The following is a 24,219-nucleotide window of genomic DNA, read 5'->3' as shown; positions in this document are numbered from 1 at the left end:
TTCTGATCTCGGTTCAGACGGTAAATAAAAAAAATCACAAATGCTTGACAATGACACATCTGAGAAACAAAGTCTGTATGTACAAATTATTATTCACAACCTCTTGACAGTCCCTTTGGAAGTGCCTATTAACCAGGGATGGATGATAGACACTGAGAGACAGAGAGGACTGGAAGACTTGAAATGACATAGGACGTAGGGAGAGATGATGATAAGAAACAAGATGGCAAAGTTCAGTGAATGTGGGTTGATAATGAATGTAATCAGCATTGAGATGGTGGATGATGGTGTGAGGTCATTAGTGTGTGAATGTATTAGCTCTGATTACCTACAACCCTTTTGGAGTTTGGAGGGGGACAAACCTGCACACAGATGGAGCTGCAGCGTCTTCTTAAAATATTTCATGCTCTAACCAGTGAAATGAAGAAATACACGGCTTTTAAATTAACTAGCAAGATGCCGCCCCTTAAGAAAACTCTTTACAAAAACTGCTAGGGGTTTGGATGTGAATTCAGTTTGTACAGTGGGGTGATGCATCAAGAAACCTAGTTGGGGGTCTAGTAGACAAATTGTTTATTGCGAGTAATAATGTAAGATGCAAGATGCCCCCTTAGATTAAGCTAACTGCCGGGTAAACCCAGAGAGAAATGTCTTTTCAAGATTACAAACATTCAATCTTACTTTCAAACACGTTATATGGTAAGTGAAGGTTTGCATGTGCCAGTGGTTCTCAACACAATGAGATAGATAGATGCAACAACAGAGGCTCCATCTTTCCAGAGCTATACCTCTTGTCTGGTAGAGGGTGGTGGAGGGCTGATACCAACTGACAGCTTAAGCAACCAGGTTACAGCTGACTTTCTCAGGAAAGCTGATCGTTTTAATTGTCAGGGTAGGGGATTAGTGAAGCCGGGTTTCCACAGGTAGATTTCTGCATTTCCATCAGTTCTTCTTTGTGCACAGGTCTCTGCACGCCGTGGTGGGTCTCCACCACCATTATCAGGTTAAATCCTTTCTAAGTAACTAGCACTCGGTACTCGGAGAAGTACCCGGAGAAAACCCATGCTGACATGGTGCCAACATGTAAACCCCACACAGCCCCCCCACCCAAACCAGGACCGTGAACCTTGCTGTTCTCTTTGTATGGCCTCCATCTGTTCGATCATGGACATTTTTTATCGCTTTGAGATGTTGTCGCTGTGCCGAATAGTTTTCAATTCATGCTGAAAAAGATCGATTTCAGTCAGTTTTTGTTGTAGTCCCATTGAGGACCTTCTTATTAAGATCTTCCACCTTCTTTTTCAAGGCCTCATTTTGAAGGATGCATGTTCTTGGCTTCCTTTTGAATCTCAACCTGCTTTTGTTTGAAGCCATTTCTTTCATTTTTAAGACATCTGTCTAGCTCGAGAACATTTCTTTTATCCAGAAGTGTCTCATTATTATTGAAACAACACATCAGTGAGCCAACTAGTGGCGTAAGTGCTTGGCCAATCCCCAGCTACGTACAGAACTCGCTCAACAAGTCACAATTCATACCTTAGTTTGGCCAGTGGTACTGCACACCTTTAGACCACCAGCACACTGTTCGACCTTCACTTGTACTTATTAAAGTAAGACAACGTGCTTGATCGTCCTCATAAAAATGTAACTTCACATGAGTGAAGGATGGACTAAAAGTAAGGGATCTTATTAAAATTGCGTAATTTAAAAACCATTTCAGCTGTCCATGATGAAAACTGTAGTTTAATAGTTAAAGAGGTGTCTGATTACATTTTGCAACCTCTGATGTCTTTGGTAAATCCAAGGAAACTGGCAAATTGTTCCTGAAGACCTTAAGAAAGCTAAACTAATGGCTTTATTTGAATCTAGCGATCTTATTTTACTAACTATCCTTCTTTATTTATCTTTATTTATTGTTTCTCAAAAACACTGAGAAGTTAGTTCATACAGAGTTCATAATTATTTTAATAAAAACAGTATCTTATATAAGCATCAACGTGGATTTCAAAAGCGACGTTCTGACATAATCTGGCATTTTTATTACTTGACAAATTACAGGCAAACAAAACTGGCCACCAGGGAGAAGAAGACCACTGGTTGAAAACCACTTAGCAGGATTTTGTAATGGACCCTTATTATATCTCAACTGTATCAGAGACCTCCATCAATTTCTAAAGTTCTCCCTTCAGATATAAATATAATATTGTCCAATAAAACTACAGTGACGGCTCAGTTTCCAGTTTTCTGCTTTTCTGCATAAACTGAACTAAACGTATGTTGATGAGGAGTGTTAACACCTGAAAATTGCTCCTTTACAGTAAATGATAATTAGATAAAGCTTGTGCAATTAATTTGCGAATATTCACAATGCATTAAAAAGTCATGTGTTTAATTGTAATTACAATTTAATTAACAGATATAAACGCAATAATTGTTAGCTGATAAAACTCAAACATGTCTTTACTGAACACATTCATTAAACACACAAAGTAATGGCTGGACAACCTTTGGCAGCAATAACCTCGAGCCTCGACCTCTAGATATATATAAACTTATATCTAATCTATAATCTGATCTACAATTGTAGGAAAATTTTATAGCATAGTAAATAGTACTTCAAACTGAGTAAGTCATTTATTGCGGTTATTCAAACTGCAGCAGTGTATTTTTAAGGCAAGTACTATACTTCTGAGTACTCACTGTGTACACCTGGTGTTCTGGCCGTCGCGCGCTCATCGTCCACGAGACGTCGCCGTTGCTCGCCTTTCCTTCTTGTTCACGCGCCTTGTGTACTTCGCCGACTGCCGTGGCGTCACGTGACACATCTGTCAGGGGACAGCATGGCGGACGTGCATGTGGAGCCTCTAAACAAACTGCTCCGATTGCCCAGCTAACCCCGCCGTAGGAAACATCGACACCGCGCGTTGACCCGGGCTGGCGGTGCACGAACAGACAGCAGGATGGACGAGGAGAACAAACTTCAGTTCCCGTCTTTGCCCGCGACCAAGGAGGACCTCCTGGTGAGTCCACAGCAGCCCCCCGGTAGCCGACATGTCCACTGTCCGTCCGGCTAATCTGAGCTAGCTTGGCTACCTCGCTAGCTAACTTCCCCTCGAGCCTCCAGTTTGTCGGATAATATTTGCACTCAGCAGGGAAACGCCTCTTTGTTGGAAAACTGGCAGATGAAATATATTTCTATTAGACATATTTGTGCCCCGTCGTTGTACGTACCAATATTACAAGTGAGAACTAGCCTAACCTCCTCCTAACCTCCTAACGTTAGCCACGTATGTAACTTAACACAAAGTAAGCTGGTAACGTTAACGCTGTGGATTTCTCCTCCATCCCCGTGGGTTGAATATGTCCATCCGCTGTCACATCAACAAAACCACGTAACAGGGTCTCCGTCAGCCTCTAACCTTCACTTTAAATGTCCTCTTCTACAGGACTGGGCTTATCCGATGAGGCGAGAAATGCAGGTATGTAAATCGTGTCCCATTGTCTGCAGTGGAAAGTGGATTTTTAAGAGGCTCACAACACCGACGAGTCGTGGATTTATTTCCCCCACATTTGAAAGGAGAATCTGAAAGGATTGTGCCCCCAGGGTCACCAGCATCACACATATTATTGTATTTCAGTTGCAGGGAAAAGTCAAATATTAGTTATCTGTTAGGATGAGGGTTTGCTAAAACACTGTGATGGTATGAAATTGTTTGTTAAAACATTTTGGCTTCTCAGATTGTAAAAAAAAAAACGAAGTGCCTTTATAATAATGTACGACAGAGATTGCAAGAAACAATGCCGTTATTTTACGTAATCTTGCCCGCAATTTTTACAATGTGATGATTTTAAAATATACTTTTTGATGCATTTAGATTTATGTCGATTTCGGCAACATTACTGAGCTGACGATGATTTAAAAACCTAATATTCAGAAACGCAGCTAACGTGAATTGAAAGTCCTACGTAATCTTGTGCACAGATCCTGCCATCGACTCTTAAATGTTCCTCCAAAATTGCTCATACTAGTACAAACGTGTCATAAACTGGGTTGGGGGGATTTTGAGCACTGGTTGATATTATTGCCTGTGTTGTCATTGATGATGTCTTGCTGTCTTCATTTTTAGGAGATATTACCGGGACTGTTTTTAGGACCCTACTCCGCTGCAATGAAGAGCAAGGTAACTTTTTGGGAGAATTGAACCTACGAATCTCGAAACAGTGACACGCAGAAACGTAACACATTGTTCATACCGTCGAAGTTTACATTGCTCCTTTTCTGTTTGTCTAGCTGCCAATTCTTGAAAGACAGGGCATAACGCATATAGTGTGTGTCCGCCAAGACATTGAAGCCAATTTTATTAAACCCAATTTCCCTCTTACATTTAGGTAAGTAACACACTTAAAATTGGGATGTGAAGTTGTGCGCTTCTGAAAATCAGAACGTCTTATTCATTTTATGTTTCCAAATATGTATCTTCTCAGATACCTTGTATTAGATATTGCTGACAATCCAGTGGAAAATATAATACGATTTTTCCCTATGGTGAGTTTTTTAGCTTCCTTCTGGACAATGACTAGTATTCAATGTTTGGCGTTTTCGTTCTGCCTAAAGTGCTGCGTTTCATTTTCCACTAACAGACTAAAGAGTTTATTGATGGCTGCTTAACAACGGGAGGTAGGGAAGCCTGCAGTTTTTGGTTTTCATATAGAAAATATCCGAAAAGGGGAAAAAAAAATTATCAACAAACTCTTGTTTTATACTCTAAGGAAAAGTACTGGTGCATGGTAATGCGGGGATATCGAGAAGGTGAGATTTTTATTTTTTTGTTTATTGTACATAATTTCACATCATGCAGTAATTCCATGAATGTACTGACTGTCAATGGCACGTCATCTGGGGGGGAACCTTAGTTTATAATTTCTTTGGCTGTTGTATGAGCAGACGCTGTAGATATAACGCTGCCTCCTTGATGTATTCTTTCAGTGCTGCCCTAGTGATTGCCTACCTTATGGAAACATTTGGGATAAAATACAGGTGAGGTTTGTTTTTTTTTTTTAGTTAACTATATTGTGATTCCTAATGAGTATAGGAATGTATTTGTAAACCTTCTCCAGGACCGATAGCACATTAACGTTATTTTGGTTGAGCAGTTAGGCGGCAGTGAAGTTTGTAGGTGTTTTAAGATAAGTCACAATGACAAAAGTAAAGCCAACTGTAAGATCTGCTCTGCTAAGATCCAGTTGCTAACAGTAATTCTCATAAAGATTATTTTAAACATGACTCACCCCAAATTTGTGAAAATGTGATTTGTTCATCTTTTTTCTTTTCTTTTTGTTCTTTTCACCAAAAGTTGCTGTGTTTATGACAAGCTAGTCAGTGGCCCTTTTTGTCTTTTACTGTTTTTCTTTCTTTTTTTTCCTGGATGGAGAACTTGAAAAAAGGTCTGAAATCTCATGGGACTTGTGCTCCTAACCTCAGAGCTTCCAGTCGTCAGCTGTCTGCTCGTCCCAGACTGTCACAGAGTAGAAATCTGTGCCAGTCCTTTCATTAGTGCCCTGTATTGACAAGTACTCAAATGTAAAAAAAGTAATTGTACTCAGTCTAGGAAAAAGGGGTATCGGAACGTCCCTAAACAAAAGACGCGATGTTCATGCGGGTATGAAGGTACAAGCTTCAGCATAAAGGTTACTAATTTCTCCTTTTCTTTTTACAGTTGTTGCTGATTTGATTTTTCTGTTAACAGTGGTGTGAATACAGTGTGTTTGGGAGCCTGTAGTGTAACCATCTCCTGCGTTTACCCTAGGGACGCATTCAGTCACGTACAGGAGAGGAGGTTCTGCATCAACCCTAATGTGGGCTTTGTGCATCAGCTACAGGTAAAGCTTTACTTGAGATACGCGCCTTCGAATTCCTAATAATCAACATAACTGTCCAATCAACAAAGTGAACAGATTGAATAGTAAAAATACTTGCTATTGTTCTCCTGTTGTACTCCTGGAAAATAAAAGGTTAAGATGTGGCTTTAGTAAGTACTGCATCATAATAAGTTAGCATCTAGCTCTAGTTCATTTACTTTTACATAAAATTTCAAATATTTGCAAATTCAAAATGTACAGGATCTTGAAACAGGTTAAATCGAATGACCTGTTATTTTCTTGGTGGATACTCTCATTCGGAGTAATGGGTCTCGCCTGTGATGCTGGAGAAATAATTTCTCATTTTGTATTAGTAAACATTTTCCAGTCTTCTTTTAGCAGTTAGTTCTGCATTATTTACCTATTATGGCATGTAAATATTTCATTTTAAAGGTGGTGGATGTCTGAGAAGAATTCTGACATTCAGATAACGGATATTGTGTTGTTTGTTTCCTAGGAGTACGAAGCGATCTACCTAGCCAAATTGACTATTAAAATGATGTCACCAGTGCAGTTGGGCCGGTCTTTCTCCTTGCAAGCTGGAATGCCAGGTTTGTACAAGAATGTCCCCAGTCCTTCCAACTGTCACTGCAGCAGACCAAAAGAAAAGTATGGTTGAAGCTGTGGATAAGTCTGCATAAAAGTGCAAAATAAAACCTAGTCCTACTGCTCCTCAGCCAGAGTTGTTATAAAAGAGCATTCAAAACTGGCTGGCTGACCTTGAGTAGCATTAGTTGCTTATTTGGCACATTGTTGAGTCACACATGCAAAATATGACAAAATTTGTCACCACCACTTAGTGATAATGTTCATACTTCACACAATTGTACATAACAACTCTAAAGGCCTATTTATGGATTCTGCTTGCCCTCAGACAGACATTGATACAGTTTTATTGATATCACAATCGGGGGCTTTCGTCTTGACAGCAAATAGCCCATTTTTGTTATATTTGGAACAGAAAAAGTACGTTGTTGATGCCTGGTTGACAAGAACAGGACCAGTTGGAATAAATATGGTGCATAAAACAAGAGGAACAAAAAATGTTCACTACAAGTGCTGTAAAATGTAATTTAGGTACAAAACTACAGGTGCTCTACAAAAAAGCAATTTCTGTGGGTATCAGTCCTACTGAGCTACTCATAAGTGTCTTTTAAAAACCTATAAACTTGATATTAACAGTGTACAGTTTATTAAAGTGTACAGGCCTACAGAAAATTAATTCATGTACAGATCAAATTAAGTTTTTAATTGAATTTGAAACACATCCATCTATGTATTTGCTTTTATGTATGAATTGACCCTTTAGTTAGTAGCAGTAAGAAAGCAATTGTTAGGGGCTAAGCACCTGTGAAACGGTACTTTTAACAATTTATAACAATCAAAAACAATTAGTTGATTGTATTTCGTATGGAAAATCTGTATCTCCAAAGTAAATAATGCTGACATGGAAATACAAGTAGCTGGAAATTGTCAAGTGCCAGTTCTTCAGTAAATGTACTCAGTTACACTACTTGCTGTATGACAACTATTTAAAAAAAACACACAGTCACATTCAAATGTTCGGCGCCTTTAAGGAAGTTAAAGAGCAGGCTCCTTAAGTATATGGTGCATTTCTTGATCCCGAATCCTTCCATGAGTTATTAATTCAAAAAGGTTTAAACTACTAAGCTATAATAGTTTTTCATTGTAGTGATTGCAGACAACACACGGGGGCATAAAAGGGGGAACTTGTATTGATTTGTGCAGTAAGTTAAATAATTTTTAATTTTCACTTTAACAGGGAGCCGGAAGCGCAGCCTGGAGGAAGACGAAGACTTTGGAGCAATGCAGGTCACCGCAGCACAGATGAGCTGATGAGCTTTGCTGATACGTAGCCATGTGGCATAGTGCACTCATTTTTTTACCTTTTTAATGGGGGAAAAAAATGTAAATATTTCTCCTTTTTTGTAAGGAGAAGGGGCGGGACGGCGACAACTCATGTCTGAAATGGAATCGAAAGGAAACGAGTACATTTGATTACTCCTTTTTTTTTTTTTTTTTTTTCCTAAACTGTATGCACTGATCGGAGATTTTTTTGCAGTTTTATAGTATTTAAAGCATTTTGCATTTGCAGAGGGACAGTATTGCAATAATGCACTCTTGATACTTGAATATGTGTAGATGACCAGAAGGGGGCAGTCAACAACAAAAACAAACAAACAAAAAAAAAAAGTCAGGATGTTGCCCAGTGGAGGACGTGAAGAGGAATAGCTAATGCCTTTATTTTGAGAAAAATAGGATGACTGACTAATACCCAGCTTAATCTGGGATAGTAGGAAATGGAAAAATAACTCGCTGCTTAATAAAGAAGTTTAAGTCTTGTTCAAATGTGTTATCTCATTTCATCGTGTGCTTCACACCCTTTATTCCTCAATAATTACTACTCAAATTGCAGTCTGACTGAAAAACAGCAGCTCAATTCAGTTGTGTTGTACACTAACGAAGAAAAACTACTTGTGAGCTGTAGTCACCGAACTATTCTACAATTTTTAAGGGTGTATTTTGAATCCACATGATGTAGAACATAGAATATTTTATTTGACTATTGGATATTTGAAAATAAATTACATTAAAAATGTTCCCCTTGTTCTCCACAACATGATAATCCCTACAAAAGCTAAAATAACTTAATTCATAAAAGGAATTGGTTCTTTTTCCATTGAAAGATTTTGCAATCCTAAACACAAATGTGAACCAAACAGGTCTGAGCCTAATAATGTCTTATAAAATGTTCGTCATGACAGTTTATACTTCATTTGGCTTCATTTCTTGTGATATTCCAACCTTCATAACAGTTATCCCACACAGTCTCAGAACAGTCTTCAGAGATAGTACTTTACACCAGGAGGACAGACTAGAAAAATTAAACCCAACTACAAACCAAAACCTCTTAATAAAATAATCAACCACATTCAAAGAAATACAGCTGCTTTTCTTTGGCGACTCCATAACCAATGCAACAGATCTGTGAAACTATGATCTTGCATTCTCTTTTATAGGGGCATTGAGAAGCTGTTGCCTGTAGTTTTTATATTAACTTCAACAAAGTACGCTTATATATTCTCTTTCTGTACTTAGAAAATGATTTAAGAATAAAAGACATTATATTTACAGTAACTGACATTCCCTAACATAAAAGCATAGCTCCAAGACAGTAAGGCAGCCATAGTTAGGAAAAGTTGACATGCACCTGTTTAGCCAAATAAAATGATCAGAAATGACTCCGCTGCATCATTCAACCTTAAATTCCTCCTCTGGCTTTCCCACCTCTGAAGACACTGTCAGGGTGCGTATAAAGACAAGGTCAAAAAGTGAGGTTAAAGTTGCGTTTGTCGTCAGTCGAAGAATCGACACTGCATGTAGGTCTCATCTGAAGCCGTGTAGCCGAACTTCTGATAGAAAGCCACATTTGTGGGGGCACATTCCAGCGTGATTTTATAGCAGTTCAGGTTTTTGCTGAGAAGAGTAAGAGTTGAAACTAACCTACAGGGAAGAAGAAAGAAAAAGAGACATTACCACAAATCACAAGATGTTTCCTGAAGTTCCTCGAATAATTTTCACGTCTGTGAGGATCTGGGCAGCAATACAAGGCCTGAAATATTAAAACAAAATGTCCTTGTGTCAGGCTCACACAAGTCTACCACTCACAGTTTGCCCAGCTGCTTCCCTCTGCACACGTCACTGACGACTACCTCCTCCACCCGGCCTCTCTACAAACAGAACGGAATAGACAGGGTCTTCATTTCAGCACAGTCATTGCGAATATTACAAAATCAAACGATATGAAAAAGCAGATTTGATTTGCACGGTTTCTGAAGACAGCATTTAAATGTAACTTGTGTACTGTGTTAATGATTACTAGCCATCTATTAATCATGACGTTAATTATTAACTTTTTTCCACAGTTGTATCCATTATAGCATTTGTGACAACGTAATGTACCTTAGCACAGGAATGGATGAACTTGTGTTCTGTGATCAGTGTGGCCGTAGCAACAATCTGTCCCAGATTTGTGTCCTCCACTACAATGATATAGTAGTCTCCAGTCGTCTTCATATGGTCAAACTTTTCTGGAAGTACACAGACAAAGTACATGCATTTTTAAAGCTCTGCTGATATGGCATTGTGTAAGTTTGTGTATTTTCTAAGATGAAAGTTCATTCTCTTCCCAGGCTGGGAATGAAGTCTAAAACTACTTAGGGACGGTTTCTAAAAACCCGTGGGCAGTTTGGAAATGGATGACAATAACATTGTCATTATGCATGACAATAATCCCAACTCACTTGCGAACTGCTCTGGTGTGACATCACCCGTGTGGGTGAGTTGAGATAAAACCTTGAAGAATCCTGAAAAACAAAAACAAATGAACAGTTAATGAAGATAACTCTGTCTGTGTTTTTGAGTCTTACTGGTCACATTTTAGACACCAAGGGACAAAACACTCGTGGTCTACATTAAGTACTGTTGTCCATCCAGTCTGTGGCTCACCTCGGTTGAAGTCTGCTGTGCAAAGCGGCCTGAGCACCAGGCCTTCCCCTGGGCTTGACGGTGAGATGGGAGGAGAAAAGCAGACAGTGTTGCTACTCCAGTCTAGCTGCTGAAGCAGAGAGGGTTCAAAAAGTGGAGTCTCGTCCAGCAGCATTCCACAATCTCTACCAAACACACACACACACACAGACTGGTTAGTCCACAGACACCCAATAATGTGTTCCTATGTATAAATGAAAGTATGACACACTGAACAGAAACACATCGCCAAAAAATGTATTAAAATGTTAATTAAAAAAATAAAAACTTCAATTTAAGATAATGAAGCATCACACTAAGTTACCGTGATCACACTGCCAGCCTGCACTTAGTCACGCAGACTTGACAAATACAGGATGACTTGGAAAATAGTTGTCGTTACTTTACTTCCCTACGTCAGTGGTTGTTAAACCAGCTGGAATGTGCAAGTGCACACCCCCCAATATGCGAACTAAATTCACAAGTACAATGTCTTGTATGGTCAGGCCAGGAAATAAAGGGCAATGATGCCTTGCACTCATCAGTTTATACAATGCTCCAAATACTCTGGCAGGACTTAAGTGATGTATATTCACAGTAGTCCCAGCCCAAAGCAGTCCAAAGGCCAAATACTCAGGCCTACACACCAGTGAAACTAAACTTTTAAAAAACCCGATAAGATCTTTATTGTGATTTCACAATTGTGCTGTAAATTACAAATTTGCAACATCAAATAATGTGAAAAAAAAAAAAAATCTAGTCACTGATCTAATAAAATAAAAAACTCAAGACACTCGCTGTGGAGAAAAATCAGCAGCTGATAAAAGTTATGGCTACTTTTAACTAATTTACGTACTGACCGGCAGTTAAATCACAATAATACATCATAATTTATTATATTCTGTATTAGGAATCTGCATCTGCGTGGTAACATGAGCTGTCAAAGAGAGATCCTCCTGAGTTGTAATGAGGTCAAGGTAACAGTCATTTAACAAGTGCCTCAAAATTATACTAAATTAATTTTTCACCAGTACAGAAGACACATATTATACACATGGCCATCATTGATCCTTTATACTATAAGTATAAGTTACTATACTATAAGTAGTCATTCAGAGTTTCCTTTGCAGGAGATGGTTCAGGATGTGTAATATGAGAAGGGCCGTTTACAGACCAAAGCAAACAGGTGTATTCTGCTGCAGTTACTTAGTCTCGCTGGTGGCTTTAGCACAGGTAAACCTCGTTAATGCTTCAAGTGTCTTCGATCTCGTTTCCATGGCAGAGAACATGATTCATTGCTCATTTACCGACCCCCCGAAACCACTCAAATATCACGATTGCGTGAATGGGCTTTTACTGAGTGTCGACATGACTCAATAAGATACGATCAGCCGTGTTAGAGAATCTCAAGTCGTCCTAAATATTAAGAACAGCTGGCAAAAGTTTAGTTCATGTTTAATGTCATGTCTAACCAAGTAACTAATGGTAACGTCTTGTCAAGTCGCTAGTCAGCCGCATAAAGCCTCCTTCACTGAAGCCAACTTATCCAGTCTGAGCTCCGATAAACTTCACTTTTCACGCCAAACGTTGACTGGACAGCGTTACTCTTTGGGGGGGGTCGCCTGGCATATTACCGTACACAGCTAACGTTAACCTAGCTAGCTTCTTTACTTACCGATAATAATTTAAACAAGAAGACACGGTGCTGATAAAAATCCCAGACTGCTGTAAAGTACTGTGACAACCAGAGCGTCCACTAGTTTTGAAGAAGGCTGGGCTACGCCGTTAAGCAGAGCACCGTGGGTGTTTTTCTCTTGCCGCTTCCGCCTATAGCATGTTGAGCCTCTCCGTATGACGTGGCACGGATGAGGTAAAGGCGCACCCAGATGACGTCAGCCATTCCCAAAGAATTGATAATAAACTGTTTGATGACCAGACACTGTAACTCTGTGTTAAAAAAGAATTAGTTGAAATAAAGAAGCAGTTTAACCACAGCTCACTGGAATAGATACGTGGATGTGAGTGACTGGAATTAAGTAGGATGTCAACCCCAGAGGCACTTTGTTAGCAGATGCTACCCTACGAAGAAGCAAATAAAAAGACTTGAACAGGAAATTAGCACAAACTGTTCCTTTTGTGACCTTTGAACTGGGGACAGATCTCACTTGTTGCGTTGGTATTGTGACTACTCCTAGGACTTCTGGACGGGTGTCAAAGACATCGTCTCTGATGTGGGTACACAATCTCACTGAGACTTCAAAATTGGACTTTTAGTTATACCATCTTTATAAGTGAATACTGTTTTTTTGCTATCTGTGAAATTGTTTTCTGTAATAATTTAAGAAAAACCATTTATGATAGGCATTAACTAACAGGGTTTTCATCTGTCACCTGCTAAATACAACAATCATTTCCTTCTTACACAACTCAGCACACAGACATACACACAGTTATTAGACACACACACAGTTATTAGACACATAAACTCATTGGTGAAGTAAATAGCCGCCTGCTACATATCTCACGGAAAAAAGAAATCCAGTTACTGTCTCTTGTTAAAAAGCTGTAGAAGCTGTTTATTGAGTCCTTCGTATTAACATATTTTACAAAAACTAGATTTACAGAAATTATCCATAACTAATGCATTCTTGATTTAGGCACAAAAATACAGGAAAGTTCAGTCCATAAAGTGTTTCAGTTCTGATTAAATACGTAATCGTTAGCATAACCACCTGCATTACCATTTAGAGGAAAACACATCATAGATGTTAAAAGGTAAATAACTGAATGACACTAAAAATGCAAACAAAAGTGCAATTACTTTTTATATTGTGACTAATTGAAATCTCAAATCCAAATCATATATTCTATCTTTAACATCCCCAAACTCAAAGTAAACACACAAAGATCACAACACCTCAGCTTTTAGCGGAAGTCTGTGGACTCTTCTTTGGGACAAAGTGGAAGGAAACAAAAGCAATTGTCTATATTCATGCATATTTCACTCGAAACTGCCCCTGCACTGTAATCACAGAAATCACTTAAACTATATACTGACTCCATCTTTACATCCATCAACATGTTTCTCGGCCTGCTATGGATTCAGTCTTTGACCAAGACTCAATAAGGGGCCAATCCACGTTGAACATTATTGTAAAAAAGACCTTTTAGCAAAGGATGATTACGTTCCCAGCTAGTGTGTGCAAGTTCTTAATTAGCACTAAATTAAACACTGTAAAGATTTCTTCATAATGATCATTAAGTTATTCAGGTCATGGAACATACAGTATAAGTCAAAGGCAACTGGACCTGGTGATAAATGTTAGAGAATGTTTTGTGGTTCATACAAGAGGATCAACAAGGTTTGAACTGATATTACTGTTGGAAGTCTTGCATTAGAACCTAAACATTTTCAAAGTACAAAGCGGCAAGTAACTATTTCCACCTACCTACTAAAAATGCTGGACAAAGATGATCAAGACCCCCTTACTAAAACCAAAAGGATATTTTTAAAGCTCAAAAGCAGTTGGTAATTTAGGAAAGGCTGAAAGGATACACTTCCTTTGTTTTCTACGCATCTTAAAGGAACAGTCTAAGAAAAGAAAGATTTACGTGCCCTCTCCCCGCCTCCAGTTGTATAACAGAATGCAAACTGCTTGCAATGCGTGATATTACACACGAAATACAGAACAACCCGTGCGGGTCAAAAACACTTTGTGTGCAGCATTACTTTGAAACATTCATATTTGACAGAAAGGCTGAAAAATACTAAAGTGACATTCTCTTACCCCCAGGTAAGAAATAAAAAACATGGTATTCTGCCTACACTTAATTCACATTTGAAACTCAGAAAATAAAAACATACAAATACATCAGGGTCTACATCGAGAACAGAGGTTTCTGCAAAGAGCAAAACAAGTGGGAAAAAGAAAAGTCTGAGAGGAAAACATAATAATCTAGCCTTCGTTAAAGACTTGGCTCTTCTCAATGCAAAGCATGCTCATTCTTAACAGCCGCTCTCAATTATGGCAGATACTGAGGCTCTTTTGAAGCTGGTGATGGTAATGTGTGGCACGTGAATAAAGGGCAATGCTACCTTGCACCCATCCGTTTATACAATGCTCCAAATACTCAGGCAGGACCCAAGTGATTCACCGTAGTCCCACCGTATCTATGCAGCCCAAAGCAGTCCAAAGGCCATGTTTGCAATACTTTTTAATTAGGGTTTCAAATAGGTGACTGAACACCAAACGGGGTCGGTTGGAGACTCATGGGATGATGATGAGGATGGGGATTAGGATGATGATGATGATGATGAACTGTGTATCACAGTGCAGGGTCTTGTTGGTTTTGCATGCGTCTCTCCGCGGCTGCCGCCATGGCTCTACGTCTCAGCAAAGTTAAATCCAATTCTGGGACAGTGTCCTCCTCCAGTCCAGGCAAATCCTCATCCTGGTCCTCAGGGCTTTTGTTTAGGTATCTCCTACAGAGGAGTAGTGAACAGGATATGAACATGGCAGCCGATAATTCAAGGTAATGAGGAAAAGAAGGCAGCATGATTCCATACGTTAATGAACAAATGTTTAAAAAAACATGCATCATGTTACTACTTGTTAGCTTCCTAGAGCTCGGCCTTTTAGGCTATTCTGATAACCAAGCAAAGAAAACATTTAAACTAGAGATGTCCTGAGCCAATCCAGACTTATTTTAAATGATCACTAGTAGCTCAAATAAAGTCTTTGTTAATTGAAGGCTTTGTTGTATTCGTCTAGACCTCTTCGTGTTGAAGCACTGACTGAGTGAGTCAAACATCAGGGGTGGTAAACTACATTCAGGTAGCAGCCTCTAACTGTAATCGATGCCCACTGTTGCACTTTAAAAGTCAAGGTCATCATTTGTCTGTCAAGAGGCTCTTTGTAGCCTGCACATAGCCAACAACTGTTTATAAAGCAGGATACTCGAGCATTGTTACTGCGATGCTACACAACAATGAGCATACTGACAAGTTTTAGTACTGTGTCAAAGTCTTTTCTGTCCAGGTGTGTTTCGCCTTAGCTGCTTTAACATAAACCAAATCTCATCATAACACACTTGTGATTGACACTTTGACACAACACTGGGAAAAAATAAAATAAAAAAATAATAAAAAAATGGAGTGACACATCTTCAAAATCCCATTGTCACATTTAGTAGTCACTTCCTACCAGTTATTCTTTTGTTCATAAAAGATATTAACAATTAAGCTTATAAACTTTTTTTGTGTTTCTGAGAAGAGAAAAAAAAAAAAAACAATAATGGGCCAATCACATGATCCCAAATTTGTAATCAGTGCTGTTGTTTTAAGGGAGACTTTGTTATATGGAGAGTCTTTCTGCATTTGTAATCTGTGGTAGTAAAGCTAAACCATGTGGCAAAGTAATTAAAAATGCAAAGATTTCAGTTTAATTTATTTATATTTTGAGCGGAAGTTAATAATAGTCAAGAACTTCTGTTTCACTGGGCAACATTCAAGTTTGGGAGGATTGAGACGACACTTAAAGCACCAACCTGATTGCTTGCTGGAGCATCTCCTCTTTCCTCTGCTTTAACATCTTCTGCCTCTCCTCAGCTGACTTAGAGAAGCGACCTCCTCTGACCTCCACGTTATCTGACTCAAGGCCCTGCTCACCTGCTCCACTGGGTCCTGCCTGCCCATCTGATGTAGGGTTCACCTGTATAGGGGCACGCTCTATGGCCTACGGAAGAGAGACGGACATGATATTCAAATTCATCCACTCAAGAAGAAAACCCGAGGTATGTGATCAGCTGGAAACAAAGAGCCAAAAATGCACTGTGACATTTTACCACCAAGTGACTGACCTGTACCGGGAAAGGCACCTGGATACGTCCCTCCAGAATGTTGTCAGTGGTGACCTCCACAGAGCGGGTCAACTGGAGGTCCTGCATTACTAGGTAAGAGGGCACCTGGGGAAACATCTCCTGGATCTGATGAGCCTGATAACAAGAAAGTATATCAAAAGCAAATAGAAAAATAGAAAGGATTAAAAAGAGAGCAGAGAGAAAGGCAGGCCATAACCAGTAGTTAGTAGTAGTTAAAATAGAAGATGTTTTTACAAACGTTAACACAAGAAGATATTAAACATACAGTGATTTACAGAAATAAGCCCAAACAAAATATTTGGAATCATTTTTGATCAAATATATTGATTATGTGTTTTAAGAAGCAGCTTCTGTTATATCTATTGGTTAAATAAAGACATCAGTATGTCAACAAGCATTTATTTCGACTGTAACACACAACTGAGGAAAAAAAAAGCCTGACTTTTAGTAGACAGCAAGCCCGTTAAATGAAGACTAGGATAAAAATGATAGCAGCACTGGCTTTATGTAAATAAAGTTACAAAAAATGTATTATTAGAAAATAAATAAAAACATGTAACCAGGCTCCAAACATAAACTCACCATGGCCATGAGCTGGGAGTTGTTGGCCTGGGCGATCCCCAGGATATTGGTAGTGTGCATGACTTCCACTGAGAAACTGGGCAGCCAGCTGGCAATGCGAGATCCTGTAAGAAAATGTATGAATTTTATAATGTGCTGTTACACACAGCTCATCCTCAGATTTGTGTCTGTCAGACCACTTACCATCAAAGTGAAAGAAGTGGTTGTGTTGGTTGATATGTGGTCTGGCATCTGGAGCAGCGCCTACAGGACCAATATTGTCCTCCAAACCCCCACCCTGTTGCTGGCCTCTCACTTGGCCTCCGTCTCCATTAATGTTCAGGGATGTACGACATGTTGGACACGAGGTGTCCTGCTCGAGCCATGAGCGCAAACAAGAGCTGGGAGAACACACACAATTCACAAATGTTATTACAGCATTTCTCTGAATGAAAACTTGACCCTAATTTAAGACTCAGGACAGGTTTCCTGTAGCTGAGCGCCAAGATATGTACTGGGCATCTTACAGAGGCTCTAACTGAATAACGCCAGAGAAATATCCAAAGAAAGAAAATGTTTTGCTTTACTGCAAAACTATACTTATGTTAAGCAAAACTTTGGGTACTAGCCAAACAAAGAGTGGGGCAATGGGCCACAGGTCAATGGTGGCATTACACACAGAGACATCTCCTGCTGAAAAAAAAAAAAAAAAAAAAAACTTTACTTATGGAAAAGGTGTCCACAAGGTAGCTTGCGTGCTGTCAACATAGCATCCCAGCAAATGGCACAATCATCATCATTAGCTGCCAGCTCCTCTGGAGTAGCAACAGCAAACCTGCACGAAGACATTTGTGGTACATGCACATAATTAACCACATAATGACCAAAGTGAAATGCAAGCATTCTATTAGAAAGTATTAATTTAGGCAATAATATCAAAAATAATCATCACCTGGCCTCCATGTTGTTGATGACACGAAGGTAGTTCTTGTGTCGGCGGACACGGCGCTGGACCTCGTGGAAAAGATACCGCAGCTGCATGAAGATGACCAAGCTTGCCATGGACAGCCAGATGTTCCCAAAAAGCTAATGAGAGAAAAGTGGAAGAGTAGAGGAGTTAAAAGAAAAACAGGGAATACAAATTGCACACCAAACACCTACACCTGTCCACCATCTATCTTACCAGCATGTGGATATGATGCATGAGGTCCAGAAACAACATAGCAAGCTCCATGATGAAGTCTGTGTAGTAGACATATGTTCCCTTACTCTCCCATGTACCCGGATGGTTTAGATCCCACAGATGAATGGAATACCTGAGGGGAGGCCATTGAGACTTAATTAATGCATGAAACAAAGTGGTAACAAGTATATATGGTACAATGGGACGGGCAACATTACCAACAGTACAATGAGATAGCAACCATTACATAACAGAAGCACAGAGATGTACTGTGTAACGAGGAACATAACTTTCAAACAATTTTGCTAATGCGCATAAGCTGTGTACGTAAGCTGATATGCTTGGTTAAAACAAAATTGAAAGTGAAAGACATGCAATACTGCTGAACTCCTCATTTACTATGTGTAGTCTCCTATTTTAAGTGCACAACATCAAACAATTAGTGAAAGGTCGTTAGTCACCACAAATGTTACACTGCTATGTGCCATGATAGGACAATGCTGCAAACAACAGTTTACATAGCTTAGTGTTAGAATTCATGAGTGCCACTAGATCCAGAAGTGCTTTAGGTGACTGTTCATAGTTGCGGAAAACTGTTCTACATCTGCAGAGTGTGCACATGAATCCATGTGTCAAAAGGAGGCTTTAAACGGACTTACCGCATGATGACATGGCCAGTGCGTACAGTCACCAGCAGACACTGAAGAAAAAAAAGGCACAATGACCATGATGCAGTTTTTGCATTATGATCAACATACACAACGCTCGCAAAGTTTAACATTACAGCTATGACAAAAAAAGTCCACATAAAGTCCAACTAAAAGTGTTAGAAGGCCTGTAGAAATCTAAGCAAGTCCATTTCAACCACGTATTTGGTAAATTCAGACAGTTTTTACCCTGAGGAGTAACTCTGATCTGTCTGGAACTGGCACACTGAATGAAAGGAATGAGCTATTCATCTAATTATTTACAACTAAGCTTTTCTTTCTTTGATGTCTGATTTTATGTCATACAACAATCAGAGAACAGGCTCCATGAAACACAATAGTGACAGAGGAACATGTGATTCCTGTGTAAAACCAATTTTATGCAGTGTAGAAGCTTTTTATGTAGCATTTCTGTTTCACAGCGTATTCGTAGCGTAAAAATGCAGCGCATTATTGCCCCCATCATTATTTTAATTTTATATGAATTAATCAGTATAAAATAAGGACTTAATTGCTTTGAAGAAATGTCGAGGGTTTTTGGTTTAAAATATATGCTTTGCATTTTAGTTTTCCATAAAAGCTACATATGATAAGCAGAACCTCAAACACACGGCTGATTTACCCAAAACTGTGTCACACAGAAGCAGTTAAAATAGACTTAAATAAGTCTTTAAGAAATAAATGCACAAAAAACAAAATCCAAATCCCATTATTTACAAAGCATGCCTTTATTTTTAATGCAGCTGTGGCTTCAGGTTCTCACCTCTGCTGCCATAAAGGAGAGGGTGTGCATGCCATGGGGAGCTCCAAGCAGCCCACAGACCACAGCCAGGCCACAGCAGTCCAGCAGCAGGGACACCAGCAGACAAAGCACTCGCACATGGCTGTTCATGGGAGTTGAGGGAGAGAATGAAAGCTGTAGGGAAGGAAAATCATATGATTACACCAATTTTTTTCCCCCATTCATTTTTTTTTTAATTTTGTTGAGGACAGTGCATATTAATTAGTGCAAATACGTGATGTGTTTATACGCCAGATTTAGCTAGAAGCTCACTTTCATCTGTAGTCCTCATACCACAAACAGACATATCATACAGTACACACAACAGAATACAAAGACCCCCCCAAAAAAACACAATAAAATAAACAAAAGATTACATAAGAGTAAGGGCAACTACATTAGAGTCAAGTAGAAAAGTGCTGATATGGCTTCAGATAAACACAATTTTTTTTTACATGTCAAGGTTTCTGGGGAGATTTCCCTTTGACCTCAGAGCCTGCACTGGTTCAGGCAGGGTTGTTCCTGTTGGTCCATATAGACAACTTGGATTGACAAATATCATACATCAGCTTTTTAGGAATTTATAGTTGGTTTTAGTACAGATTTTCAACTGATTTGTATCCGTTTGTGAGCTTTAAAACTCACAAAGTGTATGTAAAAACTACCACAAATACAACATAACAAATTCTGAATGTAGATGTTCATGAAACATGCAGCCAAATTAAATATAAAAAAAAAACTTTCACACAGTAATGCAGATCTACTTGCACACCTGGAATGCAACAAACTTCTCATCCACATTGCCCAATACCAACCATGTACAGAAATGGTACAGAGTACATGTTTGGACCTGATTAGAAACACTGAAATAGTTACGCTCGTAAAAGTCTAAAAAGGTTCTCTTATCATTACTGCACAACACTAATTTCAAAATATTTCCCCGGCACACTGGCAACGCAATGCGTTAACAGCCCATCTACCATCTTTGTCAGCTAAATCTACATGTGTGAGCTTCACCACAAAGCTACAACTTACAGAAACAGGAAAATGGGAAGTAAAACAGCTGCGCTATCAACTGACAAAAACAGCAACAACAAAAAAATGCATTCATGTAGATCCACAGGTAAAGATAAGAAAAAACAGGCAAGCGGACATTTACACACATTTACAGCGCCTACTATTGCTTCACAAAGTACTCTTCCTCTTTTTACAAAAGTTGGGTTGAACGAATCCTTTAATCAAGAAACAACAGATTATAATTACAAAGCGAACACATGTTTACCCTAAACTATACTGGTTCCTCACATCATAGGCCGCATATCTGAGTAATATCCGTTTTAAATGTCAGCGCTTGCAAGGAGGTGATTAAATATGATATTTTGTTTTCCCCAACATGCGAGCGCAATTTCATAAAGGGAAATGTCAGTGTAGAGACTGAAACTTTATCAGTAGCCTAATGTGCCATTAGGAGAAACTATTAATAGATCTAGAGCTGAAAAGACTAGAGGCAGTCTGAGTTGTAAGGTAGACACACACCTTCCAAAAAGATCACTGTTTTTTAAGTGCATTAAACATGTGTTATCACATACCAGGCTTTTTGCTACTTTGCATTTATTCCAAGTGACAATATAAGTAAATTGTTTCTTTTGACTTAAGAGTAAAAAGATGCAGTTTAGAATACTTACGTATTCAAATCGGTCTTTGCAGAGCTGCACCATGAGGTAAAGAAAGACCAGGGCAGAGAACCACAAACACCACATGACCACCTCATCTACTGTCTGCACGTTCAATACGCCAAAGATGAAAATGAACTTGTAGAAGATGAAGTTCCAGAACTTATCTTTCAGGTGCTGAGGAATAAACAGAGGGGAAATTTGATGATTTTATCAGATAAGAAGAAAAGTTACATGAAAATATATTTTTAAATTAAGTTAATGTTCCCAGTGTTAAAACAGCTTTTTTTTGGTTTTGTTTTCAATAGTGTAAAGTGCAAAGACTCACCTGCTTCTCACTGACTCTCAGCGGGCCAAACACCACATACTGAATCATTTTAGCGATTAACATTAAAGAGCAGCAAAATGTGTTTACTAAAACCTTGAAGAGCAGAGAGAATAAAGTGACAATTAGTTTTTGGAAGAACAAAATCATCTTATCAACAAATGCAAAGTCCCAGACTGGACAGCACTCACCCACACGAAGAGACTGTCAGTGACAAGATACCACAGGACAGTGGTTGCCAGTTCTGTGTTACTAATATCATTGTTTAAATGTCCAGCATCCACTTCAGAAGGCGTTTCTTCTGAGTCCAAGGCCCCAAAGCCTGGATCAGTCACAGTGGTGTAAGCACTGAAGATGCTTCCAGCAAGCAATGCAACACTCAGTGCAGTGTAGGTCTGCAGGCTGGGCCAAGGGAACCTCTCCAAAAACAGCAGAGGCATTGTAGCGTTGACGGTTCACGTCCTCTTAGTCAAATAGTGCTTGTTCGCAATAAACACCTGAAACAACCTGTGAGGGAAGACGTGGGTTAGCTACTGTCGGCTAAGCTTACTAACGTTATCGTTAAAGTGCGAGTACGTTTGGTTAACATTAGTTAAAATCAACACAAATGTGCTAACGTCGCGGCAAGTTCGTATCAATGTGTGCTTTGGTAACGGGTTTGCTCCCCGGATATGAAAATACATTTTTAGTTTCCAACACCAAGTTTGTGGCAGGATCTGTTAGCCTTAGCAGGTTAGCTTAACGCTAGCTAGCTAACACAATTTACACTCAGTTCTCAAGCAAGGCTACTTGCAGGTTAGCACAAAACAGTAAGCAATTTCCTCCCAGGCCCATATCTGAATGTCATTTCATAATAAGTTAATTCAGCCAAAGATCAAACGTGAAGATCAAATTAGCTAATTAATGCTCTGTTAGAGCAAAGAGTTCACACCCCTGGATTAGCTGACGTTGTTTACCTGGCTAACGTTAGCCACTATAAGCCACGCAGTTAGCTATTTTCAACAAAACAAGCAGACTGGTGTTAAGTCTTCACGAATTTCGTTTAAAAAAACACAAATACACACAAATTCCTACGTGTCCTGATGTATTTAGAAGTGTAGCTTCTGTGCTGAGAACGGCGTAACGTTAGTCGACAACACCGTCATGTTTATTTCACCGAGCGGGCAGCTGGCTGCGCACAGTATCGACGTCATCACGAAGACTTTAAAGTTATAGGAATTAAAATATAGTTTTTAATCCTGTTTGATCAATTAAAAAAAAATAATCAAACTATTCTTTGCTGACTAACAGTTCATCCCAAGAAGTTTAAAATATATGTTTTGTTATTGTTGCTTCTGCAAAAACCTAATGGAAAAGACATAAAAATGCTAAACTCTTCTTTTTGTGAAAATAAAAAAACCCAGAAATAATAATAATAGCACATATTATTAAAATAATAACAACAACAACAATAATAATATAATAATATAATGTAGTTGCCACATCATATACTGTTTGGATGTAAACATTTGCAGCAAGACCTAATAAATAGCATATTTATTTAATCTTATTTTTTTTATTGCTTCGATAAAAATACAAATATTAAAATGCAATCCAACACAATAACTCTGCTATGAAGATTACAGATTCTCAGTTGTATTATGTTCATGTTTTGGCCTCCCCAAACACTCCTGTAGGACTCCACCACCCACTATGACCCTAAGAATGCATATAGACACAGCATATTACACATGTAAAATAATCACCTTCCTGACTGTTTTAACTTACAACCTGAGAAATTATAACCTTGTAAAAATAGAATTAATGGCAGAGCTGCTGTGTAATCTCTGCCATTAATTCTATTTTGCATTAGATTGCACAGGTGAACCTAAGGAAGTTGCCATTAAGTATATGAATTTCCCATGAATATTCAGAATAGTTGAAGCATCTATGTTACATGGTTTGTGTATAATTCTAAAAAGAAATACAATTTTTCTCCTATTTATGAAAGCAATATAAATTGAATTTTCTATAAAGAAAAAATCAAAACAATTTCCTAATTAAATAGCGAACTCCTGAATAGTTCCTAATGAACTGATTTTCTCTTTTATGGTATTTGTCAAATGTATGAACAGCAGAAACATCAGTTGCAGAATTTTTAAACAATTGTTATTAAGGAGCTGCTCAGTTTTCTATCAAACTGAGATTTATTGTTGTACTATATATTCATAATATGGTGAATATACTGTGAAAAAGAGTTCATAGTTACAGCCATGCAGTACTTCTTTATGGAAATGAAATAGGTAGTTGCATTTGAGTGGATCCTCATAAATCCTCATCTTTTATCAGCTCAGGTTTGTATGGGGGCCCCTTCACTTGTTGGCAGGGGTATGGTTTAGGGTCACTTAAGGTGAAAAGGTTAATCTTTGTGTACCTAAAATTAACCTATTTGTGAGACTTTGGGAGGTTTAGTTGGTAGAGCAAGTTCCGGTGATTTGATCCCTGGCTACGCCTGATCAACTCTAACAGAGTCTGCAGCTGTGCTCAGTGTTTGAGATCGATCCCCTTGGTGGTTCTGCTATAATATGAATACATAAATACTCAGGCAACAGTGTCAAAATCGATGCCGTTTACTGACTATGTGTAATTTCAGTTATGAGCCT

The 24,219-nt window shown here is 38.8% G+C and overlaps 3 protein-coding genes across 5 annotated transcripts; 1 reads left to right on the top strand and 2 right to left on the bottom strand.

Annotated features, from left to right (window-relative positions):
* Window positions 1–2,797: 2,797 nt before the first annotated feature.
* styx (serine/threonine/tyrosine interacting protein) lies at window positions 2,798–8,187 on the top strand. The gene is made up of 11 exons (XM_067489431.1): window positions 2,798–3,020; window positions 3,447–3,479; window positions 4,128–4,181; window positions 4,292–4,389; window positions 4,486–4,546; window positions 4,642–4,678; window positions 4,771–4,810; window positions 4,988–5,038; window positions 5,808–5,880; window positions 6,377–6,470; window positions 7,703–8,187. Exons 1-11 carry the CDS (start codon window positions 2,961–2,963, stop codon window positions 7,774–7,776), a joined length of 675 nt encoding a protein of 224 aa, XP_067345532.1. The 5' UTR covers window positions 2,798–2,960; the 3' UTR covers window positions 7,777–8,187.
* A 292-nt stretch (window positions 8,188–8,479) lies between these two features.
* Window positions 8,480–12,320, bottom strand: gnpnat1 (glucosamine-phosphate N-acetyltransferase 1). The gene is made up of 6 exons (XM_067489432.1): window positions 12,143–12,320; window positions 10,450–10,613; window positions 10,245–10,307; window positions 9,904–10,031; window positions 9,610–9,671; window positions 8,480–9,444 (listed from the first exon to the last, which is right to left on the bottom strand). Exons 2-6 carry the CDS (start codon window positions 10,601–10,603, stop codon window positions 9,297–9,299), a joined length of 555 nt encoding a protein of 184 aa, XP_067345533.1. The 5' UTR covers window positions 10,604–10,613; window positions 12,143–12,320; the 3' UTR covers window positions 8,480–9,296.
* A 697-nt stretch (window positions 12,321–13,017) lies between these two features.
* Window positions 13,018–22,772, bottom strand: LOC137106245 (E3 ubiquitin-protein ligase AMFR-like). 3 transcript variants are annotated; one of them, XM_067489429.1, is made up of 14 exons: window positions 22,652–22,772; window positions 21,769–22,084; window positions 21,581–21,673; window positions 21,265–21,429; window positions 19,562–19,714; window positions 18,751–18,791; window positions 18,092–18,224; window positions 17,861–17,994; window positions 17,633–17,743; window positions 17,113–17,309; window positions 16,930–17,033; window positions 16,327–16,461; window positions 16,015–16,202; window positions 13,018–14,950 (listed from the first exon to the last, which is right to left on the bottom strand). In XM_067489429.1, the coding sequence occupies exons 2-14, from the start codon at window positions 22,015–22,017 to the stop codon at window positions 14,794–14,796; spliced, it is 1,860 nt and encodes a 619-aa protein (XP_067345530.1). In that variant the 5' UTR covers window positions 22,018–22,084; window positions 22,652–22,772; the 3' UTR covers window positions 13,018–14,793. The 3 variants fall into 3 exon arrangements, with proteins under 3 accessions (XP_067345530.1, XP_067345528.1, XP_067345531.1); XM_067489427.1 differs by having other exon boundaries at window positions 22,642–22,768; XM_067489430.1 differs by having other exon boundaries at window positions 22,534–22,706.
* Between the last annotated feature and the right edge of the window lie 1,447 nt (window positions 22,773–24,219).

Source organism: Channa argus, chromosome 2, assembly GCF_033026475.1.
Source record: "Channa argus isolate prfri chromosome 2, Channa argus male v1.0, whole genome shotgun sequence".
In the NCBI taxonomy this organism is placed as follows: Eukaryota; Metazoa; Chordata; class Actinopteri; order Anabantiformes; family Channidae; genus Channa; species Channa argus.
This window is presented reverse-complemented; position numbering and strand designations above follow the sequence as displayed.